The sequence below is a fragment of the Ixodes scapularis genome, unplaced genomic scaffold (genome assembly GCF_016920785.2).
Source record: "Ixodes scapularis isolate PalLabHiFi unplaced genomic scaffold, ASM1692078v2 PGA_scaffold8__174_contigs__length_109621045, whole genome shotgun sequence".
NCBI lineage: Eukaryota > Metazoa > Arthropoda > Arachnida > Ixodida > Ixodidae > Ixodes > Ixodes scapularis.
This window is the reverse complement of record NW_024609883.1, coordinates 31,559,528-31,570,936: the sequence shown is the minus strand read 5'-3', so window position 1 is coordinate 31,570,936 and position 11,409 is coordinate 31,559,528. Positions and strand designations below refer to the sequence as shown.

The 11,409-nt window shown below is 46.2% G+C and overlaps 1 protein-coding gene and 1 pseudogene across 1 annotated transcript; one reads left to right on the top strand and one right to left on the bottom strand.

The window, feature by feature from the left end:
• Positions 1-605: 605 nt before the first annotated feature.
• Positions 606-2,841, top strand: LOC121833386 (nucleolar protein 10-like). Its single transcript, XM_042286610.1, has one exon. It carries the CDS (start codon positions 729-731, stop codon positions 2,787-2,789), a length of 2,061 nt encoding a protein of 686 aa, XP_042142544.1. The 5' UTR covers positions 606-728; the 3' UTR covers positions 2,790-2,841.
• Positions 2,842-8,077: 5,236 nt separating this feature from the next.
• LOC121833546 lies at positions 8,078-10,280 on the bottom strand (annotated as a pseudogene).
• Positions 10,281-11,409: the final 1,129 nt, after the last annotated feature.

Genomic DNA, 11,409 nt, shown 5'->3' with positions numbered 1-11,409 from the left:
GTTCATCAAAGTGACGGGAACACACGACACAGGTTTCGTCGAGAACTTTGTCTTCTCGCTTGATGTTCCTCGCCCATTCTTGCCGACGAAGGGGGTCGACTGGAGCCCGGAACAACGATACTTTTTCTGCAGCCGATTTGTAGCCGCCTTTGCACAACGGCACGAAGCAGGTCCTACCTTTCTTCGCCGGCATGATCAGATGCATCCAACACACTGACGCATGACACACCGTTGGTCTCTCGTTGTGCAGCGCGATGTAATCCACAGATCCGCACAAACAACAAAGGAAGACCCTCGGACGGCTCGGTTCTGTCACACGGAAACATGTGCTTCCGCCATTTTCGCCCGGGCCGCCTACGGGGAGAATAGCGCGCCTGCTGGACGCAGCGCCACCTGCGCGCGTCATCCAAACCGGTTTCTCCGTGGCCGCTTGGAAGAGCGTACGCTCGGGACACTAGGAAACCCTTTCTAGCCTCTGTACCCTAACCACGTTCCGCCGTCCTCCATTTTTCCCCTATTTTGTTTTGTCTTTGCGCCTAGATGGATCGTCAGTGACCCATTGTCATCGGTATAAACGAGCCAATCCAAAGCCGAAATCCGAATTGAAATCCATCCAGTGTAGCCCGCCATCTTGGACGGCTTTTTGAGCATTTCGTGATTTCGCCATGTGGTTTGGCTTATCAAGATTTTCAAAGTTTAAGCGAAAAGGTTAGCAAGAAGTAGCAAAAATGCAAGTCTCAAGCACAAACGACGTCAAAATCTACAACCTCAGTGCCGGCAGGTCGCTGCCGGAATGGCTCTCGGATCGGAAGAAGCGCCTGCTCGCCAAGAAGCATTCGGAGATCCGGCATCGCATCGAACTCATCCAAGACTTCGAGATGCCCACGGTCAGCACGAACGTCCGAATGTCCAAGGACGGACAGTACGTGCTCGCCACGGGTATCTACAAACCCCGTGTCCGCTGCTTCGAGGTGTCCCAGCTCTCGATGAAGTTCGAGCGCTGCTTCGACTCTGAAGTCGTGTGCTTCGAGTGCCTGAGCGACGACTACGCCAAGATGGTGTTCCTCCAGTGCGACCGGTACGTCGAGTTTCACGCGGCCTACGGTCGCTACCACCGCATCCGAATCCCCAGGTTCGGTCGGGACATGGCTTACCTGTCGGCGGCCTGCGAACTGTTCTTCGCGTGCGACGGTCCCCAGGTCTACCGGCTCAACCTCGATCAGGGCCGCTTCCTGAACCCCGTCGTTACAGAAGCCACGGCCGTTAACGCTTGTAGGGTTAACGCGTACCACAATCTCGTCGTTTTGGGCACCGAAGAAGGCAAGGTCGAGGCGTACGATCCGCGTTCCCGCAACCGCGTCGGGGTCCTAGAGTGCGCCCTCAACAGTGTCACCGAGAACTCCGAGATCCACGGCATGCCGTCAGTGACCTCCTTGTGCTTCAGAGACGCGCTTATGTTAGGCGTCGGCACGGCCACGGGTCAGGTCTTGCTGTTCGACATCCGCTCGGACAAACCAGTCCTAGTCAAAGATCACTTCTACGGTCTGCCGGTGAAAAAGGTCGCGTTCCACGGTGGCGACGCGGACGTGGTCCTCAGCATGGACTCTAAGGTCGTCAAGATCTGGGAACGATTGTCCGGAAAGGCCTTCACTTCGGTCACACCCGCTGTGGACCTCAACGACCTGTGCGTCGTCGGCAATTCTGGCCTCTTCTTCGTGGCAAACGAGGACAAGAAGATTCTCGCGTACTATGTTCCGAGCCTCGGCCCGGCTCCCAAGTGGTGCTCGTTCCTGGACAACCTGACAGAAGAACTGGAGGAGACGCAGCAGGACGCAGTGTACGACGACTACAAGTTTGTCACGAGGCGCGAGCTGGAGGAACTTGGACTGGGACACCTGATCGGCACGAACCTGCTGCGCGCATACATGCACGGCTATTTCCTGGACATCCGGCTGTTCCATAAAGCGAAGTCGCTGGTTCAGCCATTTGCGTATGAGGACTACAGGCGCCGCAAGATCCGCGAGACTATCGATGCGACGAGGGTCAATCGTGTCACAAGCGGCGTCAAGCTACCCGCCGTCAACCGGGAGCTTGCTCGTAAGTTGCAGGAGGCGGCCGAAGACGGCGAGCCGGACGGCAAGCCGAAGTCGAAGCTGGCATCAGGGTCGGGTCTTCTTGAAGACACCCGGTTCAAGGCCATCTTCGAGAACCCCGACTTTGAAGTGGATCCGGCGAGTGATGAGTACCGTCTGCTCCAGCCGGTCGTGACAAGCCTGGAGAAGCGGACAAAGAAGAAGGCAGACAAGATGGCGGCCTCCGCGGCAGCCATTGACATGGACCTGTTTACGCCGGTGGACGACGGAGTGGCACGTGGTGCGTCCAGCGACGAGGACAGTTCGGATGATGACCGGACATGGACAAAGGAGGTTAAGAAGCAGCACAAGATGATCCGGCAGAAAGAGAGGACAGAAATTATGGCTCCCAGTGCTGGTCCGAAGATGTACGAGTTGAAGAGTGGCGTGGAGTTGACGGGTCCGCGGAGCGAGTCTATTAAGAGGGAGAAAATGTCGCGGAAGTTAACCTTGGGTCAAAGGCTCGAGAGGGAACGGACTGGGGTTGGGTCGGCAGGGGCAGGAGGCAACAGGTCGATGACGTTCGAGTTGAAGAAGACGCCAATAGAAAGGAAGCGTGAGGAGGCAGAGAAGAGGCACATGCAGGAGAGGAGGAAAGGTCGGAGGTCGGCCAAAGGGCTCAAAATGGCAGCCGTTGCGAAGCCGGCGCCATTCTGAGAGGTTGGTAGGCGAATCGGACCGAGCTGTAAATAAAATTTTATGGCTTTTTCTTTTGTCTCGCGGTTGCTTCAGGGTGCATCAGCTTTTCACGCGAGTGTCTGTAGACGGATCATGTGCTGTGCTACACATTTTGAAGTGGTCAAAGATGAATTTAACTGACTTTGTAGTTTGTTACATTTATTACAAAGCAGAAACGGCAAGTGGATGTGGCTCAAGATGGTGCAAAGAAAGGGAATTCATCACATGTCATAAATAATATTTAGATGAAAGTAGAATTGATCAGAGCACATGTTTAATCAGGCAAACATGTGCCTGCAATTAAAGCTGTATTTTGCCATCGAGAACATTTTGAACGAGAAAGAGCGATAAGTTCGGAGTTCAAACTCTGCATTACAGCTGCAAGCACTGCCAACTTGCCCATGGCCGCGACACTGCCGTTGCTGCCATTAAAGGAGCAAATATCTAGTATAGCCTGTTTATGCAAGGGAAGATGGTCATCCAAGAGAAACTGATCCTTTTAGTTTGAATGGAGCGTGAATGCTCCAGAGCCAAAGTGATCTCGACAGTTGATTATTACATTGTGTCTAATGAATATTGCAAAGACACTTGGTCTCTGTGGTAACCATTACACTGCAAATGCTGGGGAGTAATGCATTGAGTGGAACTAAAAAGCTTTAGGTTTTCGCATGCAGCCATGTTGAAGTAAGTTGTGTTAGCCATAGAGTTGCTCTACGCACAACTTTGCTGTCCACAAATTGTTTCAAAATGAACAATGAAAGCTGTTATGTTTTACACTGAAACATTGTCCTTTGCAGCATGAAACTTCTCTGCTTCGCTGCCATCTTTGCCGACTTCACCGATGGCGCTCTAGAACATGTAGACCATAGGGAGCTTGAGCAACGTGCGGGTGACCTCGTGCTAAGGATCCCCTACACCGAGTTTGTTTTGACAAATGTTCATTGTTTGGCATTGCCTAGCGCGTCTAGTCTTTTTCAATGTCCGAAGCCACTCGGCCAGATCGTTCAGACATTACCGCGCAAAAGTTGGGTGACGTAGCGTCATCCAGCTAGTTTGTACACGTTACCCTGTCACGATGACCTGCACACCAGTTCACCGACTTCGCCGAACGATGCAGGCAGTGGCAGTGATGCTGGGTCGCTGAGTACGACGGCCAAGCGGTATGGTGACGACTACACGCTGAATGGCACCAAGGCTTTCATCAGCGGATGGGGGAGCAGCGACCTCTACGTCACGATGGTCCGGACGGGCGGTCAGGGCCCCAAGGGAATCTCGACGGTGGTCGTGGAGAAAGGGACACCGGGACTCAGGTTCGGCAAGAAGGAGAAGAAGGTCTGTCATCAAAACTGCTATGGTGGTGGAAAGTGCTCAATTGGAGTATTAATTTAAGTTGTAAATTTGCCAGCACCTTTCCGAAGAAGTCCAGTTCGGCTCGATTACGAATGCTTGTATCGAAAAGAATCAATCTTTTTTTAAAGAGAAACTTGCCTTGTTTGGACTTTGAACCCTCAATCTACAGTAGACTCATCAATTCAAACTCCTGCAAGCCACGAATTTCGTTTGAATTATTAAAAAATCATCTAGATATATGATGCTAGGTAAAATTATGATTGCTATATGGATGGCTACACATACAAGGCAAATGTTTGATTTCCTCTACACAGGCCTACTAATCATAAGCAGGCATATGCCACACACGAAACATTGGTGATATGTACAAGTTCATCCCTCAAAAATGTTGTCTGTCGTGGACTGTTTACACACCACATGACACCTCAAAAACAAAATTAAGTTTGTTCTTCCCACAGAAAAGTTGTCTACTGCGGGCTATCAGCCTAGTTAAGCGTGCGTCTTACTGAGCACAGGTTCATTGCGAAGAAGCAACAACCGCGGAAGCGAGCTTCCGCGAGCTTCCGCGGGTGTTGTTTCTCCGCAGCGCACACATGCTCGGAAAGAAGTGCGCTCAACGGGGCCGTGACAGCAAAAAGTATAAATTGCACATAAACATTGTTTGAATTAATCGGGGGAGGAAGTGGCTGGAGTGGGCTAACGCGTGTCAGCTCGGAGCATGGAGCGAAAGCTTGCACCGAGAACCTCCCGAGTTCGATCCCCACCGCCCCGGCCCGTTTCGATCTGGATGAGTTTCGTACCGGCACGCGTTCGTGTAATCACTACTGCGAGATGCACGTTAAAAACCCCAGGTTAGCGGTTTACTACACTGGCTAAATTGCTCATCTACAGCTAAGAGACCGATTACCCATTGAGGCGTATCTTCATCAAGGCTGTATAAACATACAGAGCAAACCATTTTTTTTTTTTCGAATTATTTGGCTTATATTTATTTTATTTATTTATTTATTTATTTATTACTGCCAGCCATTGACTGGCCAGGGCAGGAGTGGGTACATTGTGGAAAAGAGCACACAATCAAAATATGCGGTACAACATTACATCAGAAAATACGAGGCAATGCTTCTTTCAAACACAGATGCACTTGGACTATTTACAATAGTTTCAAACAAACTATTCTAATCATCTATAGATCTCACAAAGAAAGAAAATTTTAATACATCAGAAAAGTACGGATAGGGATCAATATGCCTGCTATGCTTATGTCTAACAAATCTCGGAGTCGAAAACTGTATGTATTTTTTTGTCTAACTTCTAAGAATCGCTAATTATTGAGAAGAATGTTTTAAGGTGATTTATTTTCATATGCGCTTCAATCGTGTGAAATCCAGCTTTATTTCGCAATTCTGTAGCTGATGTGGTTGATCTGTAATCATTGAAAATAAAGCGAAGCGCCTTATTTTGTACTCTTTGCAGTTTTTCTATGTTTTGACGCGTGTAGGGTTCCCAAACCGGGCTGGCATAATCCAGGACTGGTAAGGCCAGGCTTTTGAAGGCAGTTATTTTAACTTGGGGACAAGCGTCTCGTAGAGTTCTGCGAAAGTCCAGAGCCGTTGCATGGTCTTTTTGAATATTTGATCAACATGAAGGTTCCATGAGAGATTCGGACGAAATAATGCGCCTAGATACTTATACTCTATCACTTTTGTGAGCGATTTCTCCCCAATACGGTAATCGAAAACTAGACGGGTTAGCTTCTTAGTCACTGTCATAAAAACGGTTTTATTTATGTTCAGTGACATCTCCCATTTGTCACACCATTTTTTAATTTTTTGCAGATGCAGATTTAATTTTAGCTGGTCGGATTTACTTGTAATTTTGGTAAATATTATCGTATCATCCGCGAAATGCTTAATACGTACAGTTTCTTCGAATTCCTTACCCATGTCGCTGATAAAAAGAATAAAAAGTACAGGCCCGAGCACAGATCCCTGTGGTACCCCAGATACAACCCTACAAGGACGCAATTGTTTATCCCTTATATGGACGCTATGTTCTCTCTCATGCAGGTATGCTTCCATCCATCTAATTATTGTTCTATTTTTCAGAATAGTGTTAAGTTTATAAAGCAGCTTTGGGTGCGACACTCTATCAAAGGCTTTAGCAAAATCTAAAAATATTACATCGGTCTGACCACCCCTACCTATGCAATAGCTAAGTTCATGAGTGACTTCAATAAGCTGCATAACTGTTGAGCGACCTCGACGAAAACCATGCTGGTTGTCACCTAGTATGCCGTTACTTTAAAAAAAAGTCATCAAATGATTAGCTATTATATGTTCGAGAAACTTATACGACATACTAATTGATGAGATGGGCCTATAATTGCCTACATGGGATTTGCTACCTTGCTTGTGAACAGGAATTATTTTGGCGCACTTCCAGTTCCCTGGGATCTGACTGCAGTGAAGTGATTTTTTATACAGAATTGTCAGATAGTGGGACATCCATTCAGCAATATATCTTTTTAGAAATTCATTCGGAATCTCGTCGGGGGCAGGTGACTTTTTTGTGTTTAAATTTAGTATCAAGTTGAAAACACTGGGCTGACTTATTTCAATGTCCGGAGCAGCAGGATAATCATATCCAAAGGATGGGAGCGCGGGAAGAACACCGTCACCGCATGTAAAAACGGACTGGAAATATTCTTTGAAGCTTTTTGCCATACCTAGCCTATTGGTAATCGGTACTGAATCAACAGTGATAGTAGTAATGCTATCTTTTGCCAGTGAAACATACCTCCAGAATTTTTGCGGTGCTGATGTCGTAAAATTCTGCAGTGTGATGTTCATAAAAGAAAATTTAGACTCGGTGATAGCATGACGAAGCCGACGAGATGCGTTCGCTATCTGGAAGCCTCTGAATGGTGAGCGGTTATCTCTTTTATATCCCTTTCGTAGCCTTTTCACCTTTTGCTTTATTTAATGATGTTCCTTGTGATCCACGGATTTTTCCTAGCAATCCTTTTAGTGCGAAATAGAACGAAGCGTAAACTAGCGTTGCTAATTATTCTTTTGAACTTTCCCCAGACCTCCTCGACAGTTGACGTAGGCAAAATAGAGTATTCCTTATATTCGTCAAAACTTTCATCTAGGTAATCTATAATCCCAGCATCATTCGCATTTCCAAAATTAAGGACCTTTTGAATGACACAAGAGGGAGGTTTATTCTTTAGCAAAGGGCATGTGAAAAGAGCTATGTCATGGTCGGATATTCCATCTATCACCTGACATGAGTATTCCGCGTCTGGAAGGGGTCTACTTAGAAAAATTAGGTCGAGTAACGATTCGCAATTTCCCCATGTTCTCGTGCTAGTTTTGACAACTTGGGTTAGGTCATGGGAAAACGCCATATTTAAAAGCGAGCGAGAGCACTCACCTTCGTTGCCACCTTCGTGTAAATTGTTCCAATCGATATCGGGCAAATTAAAGTCCCCAGCAAGAATTAGCTTACATTTATCTTTAGCGTGCATACAAAGGTAATCATTTAATACTGAAAAATATTTAGGGTTTGGCTCGAGGGGTCTGTACAGAGCAACCACATTAATAGGACATTCGCTTATAAAAAGCTTAGCAGCTACTCATTCTATGCCATGAACCACAGGCAATTGAACACAGGCGTATTCATCATTAACAATAATGGCAACACCACCTCCCCTTCCCTCTCGGTCCTTCCGAAAAGCTGAATAACCTGGTGGAATAAACTCCGCATTTTCTATTTGAGCCGTTAACCATGTCTCAGTCATGACAACAACATCTGGTTCATGCTCTAAAAGTAGAGATTCAAAGTGGGTTACTTTATTCACAATGCTACGTGCATTTACATTCAACAAACAAAAGTTTTCAGGCAGGCTCTGGTCATTCTTGCTGGTTGGGAGAACTTTGTTCAGACATTTGGTTGACTAATTGATGCGTATTAGTTCTTTCGTTCCAGGAAAAAAGCTGTCCATTAAGTGATAACTTGTTGAACATTAGGCGAGCTTTCGCACCTTGGCCTCTTTCAGCAGCACAGGATGCCCAGAGTTTTCCGCGCACATTTCGCACTTCCTTTGAAAAATCTTCACTAACAGAAATATTGCTACCCTTCAACTTGTTGCAATTTCTTAGTATCTTAAGGTTTTCCCTGTAATCCGCGACACGAAAGTTGACTGGTTGAGATCCGTCGCGTTTAAAACCAAGACGGTGCATGCACTCAATGGTTACAGGGTTAACTCTTATCTTGTCAAACACGGTTGATTTAACAGTTTCAACAAGCTCATCAGCGCTCTCGTTTTCAGTCTCTTCCAGGCCAAATATAATCAGGTTATTCCGTCTCGACCCATTTTACAAGTCATAAACTTTTTGTCTTAGGTCAGTGACAGTTCTCATAAGGTTATCAACCGTTTCCTGCACCGCAATAACACTCTTTATATGTGACTCCAATTGGCTTAACCTTTCTTCGTTTCTTAAAGTGTTCGCAAGTTTCGCTGACACTTTTCTGGATCGACTGTTGATCGCGTTTAATATAATTTAGAACTTTCCCTTGATCTTTTTGAGCTTCCATGATCATATTTAGTTTATCGTCAGGACTTTGGTTTGGTCCCGGATTTTGCTCTACATCACCACTATAAACTAACAACTGCCTCATGAACTCATGAACAGCCCGAACACAATATTTCATCAACAAAAACAACTTGTGGGGGCATGACACGGCAATAAGGCAACGTTTGTCACCATGGACAGAAGCCGTTTCATGGCTTACCTGCAGACAGGCAAAAGAAAACGGGTTTGAAGACATGTCACGATACGTGCCGTGCCCACCACTGTATATATATACATTGAATACGTAGCGGGACGACCAACTTTTTAAAAAATGTTTGAATTAACCAGAAGTATGAAATATCAGAGTTTGAATTGCCGCAAGCCTACTGCAGTGGGATAAGCCTGGCTATTCCACCAGAAAATATCTGCACCTTTGCCATTTGCATTGGGTTGCGAGGGCCAACGCTTTGGAGCTGAACTTTCCTGCTGGGCAGCTTTCATTTGAAAGCTTCTGGTACGACTTGAACTGTGCTTCTCTGTGGTGCACTTCTGCACCGCAGGCGAGTGCCCTTAAAGACTTGCATGCGGCTTGCGAACCCTACACAAAGGCTTCCGCAACTCCCCAACCATGCTTCTTTGGCTGCATCAGATGTCAAGTGTATGTGATTGCTGCTAGAATGTGCCCGCTTTTGCGACGTGTCTCGTTATCCAGCAGGCATTTGTCATTATAGTAGCTGAACGAATCACAAATCACGCTTCATAATATATTTGGCGTTCTTATCAGCCAATGCTGCTGTACCTGTCGCAAGACTCGTCACACCTTGCGTTTCCTCTCAGGAACTACATGTGTGCGCATTGTTTAGGGAAGGGTTCACCTTGGACATTGGCAGTGCTACTGGCATTGTTGAAGAACCCTTTTTAAATTGGGTTTCTTCTCCGGAGAGCCTGGTGTGGAATCGGAAGTCTGCTTTTAACCCATTTCGGAGCTCTAACTTAAAAGCGTCGAACGACTTAAAAAAACAAAGAGCTGTGTACACAAAATTAATTTGAGCAACAAAACCAAGTGTTTTCCAATGTTTCAGCTTCGTAATACTTTTTTTGTTTTAACCCAGGACTGCCTTTATTGGTACCTAAAGCTAAAGATCTCTTTAGATAGATTTACAAAATCTGGTGTGTGTATACCTAATTTTTTTATTCAGTGAGGGATGCAACGTTAACGGAATGTTTCATATTTCTATTCAGAATGTCCATTCTTTAAAATGGGGTCTCACTTGGAAAGATCTCGCCAATTGGCCTACAGTATTTGGTTTGTACTTGGTCATGCTCTATCATATGAAGCTAGATTAGACACTGGTTGTCTAACATTTTTCATGAAATTGTTCGTTGACTCTGTTTAGAGCCATTGTACTAAAAGACATCTTACCTTTCTCATTGTTTTGTCTTTTTCCCAGGTTTGGGCCATTTTCTCTGGTTTCAGATGCAGAGAGAGGAACCACCTCGTCGTTGGAGACTGCAGTTTCAGAATGCACAATCCTTGCATACTCCGTGCTCTCTGGACACCCCCATGCTCATAAGTTCGGAGAACTCCCCTTCTCTCTACTGGGTGGTTCCCCGAGAGGGCCGTGTCATGTGCAGGTCAGTGCAGGTAGTGTCACGTATGAAATGGACCTTTCTGGAAAGTAGCGCGCGCCCCCTAGCGGCGCGCGAGGCATTACGGGAAGAGCGAGGGTTGCTGCTTCGTCGTCTGCCACTACCGCCGTACCGCCCGCGAAAATTACGTTAGTATGCGTTCACGTGGGTTCTTCGTGTACGGCAGACAGCAATCTTGGCAGTGCCCTGTGCCGCCCTGCGTTGCCCACGTGAGGGGAGAAACCCTCAATGACGTTCTAGTCAAACATATTCTCGTAGCTGCGAGTGTTTTTTATTCCAAACAATGGCAGGGCTTGTGTTTTTTTGTTGTTGTTTTTTTTTCTACGGGAATCAGTTAAGCTAGTCGGTGCATTTTATTTTCCTTTGCTAAAAAAAACAAACAAACAAACTATGCAGCTCATTTGAACAATGTTGAAGACTGTTAGCTCGCCTAGATGCATGAATAGATTAGGAATGGTGCCGCAGTTCGGACGGTAGCATGTGCCACCTAGCATGCAAAAACTAGACTAGGCTAGACTTGGCCTGGCTAAAAGGCACGACACCCTCGCAGTTCCCATGATGCCCTGGAGCTCTCGGTGGTGGAGCTGGCGTTTCCAGAAAGGTCCATTTTCTGCCTTCCAGAAAATGGTTACGAAAGTCGGCATTATTGCAGATCTCGAGAATAGGGTGACCACCTTCCTGCTAGTGAAATACGGGACACACGGGAGGGGGAAGGTGGGGGGGGGGGGGGGGGGGGGGGGGGGGAAGACATTCATGAACACAAACACAAAGAACCGAGGCTCTGTTTACATCTTTAGTATCATGTGCTGTTTATACACCTGCAAATCGTATTGCAGCAATTAGGCTAAATTAATTTGTGCTATCGGTGATATTTTTATGCCAATAATGTTATTAAATGTGTCAAAGTTGAAAGCAAAAAAAAAAAAAAAAAATATCAACTGCATCAGAACTCAATGCATATAATGAAATTAAGAAACAGTAAATCTTATTGCGTTATTGTTTCCTGTCAATGCTTACTT

Coding starts and splice junctions, on each gene's coding strand:
- LOC121833386 (XM_042286610.1), top strand. CDS start 729: ATGCAAGTCTCAAGCACAAACGACGTCAAAATCTACAACCTCAGTGCC.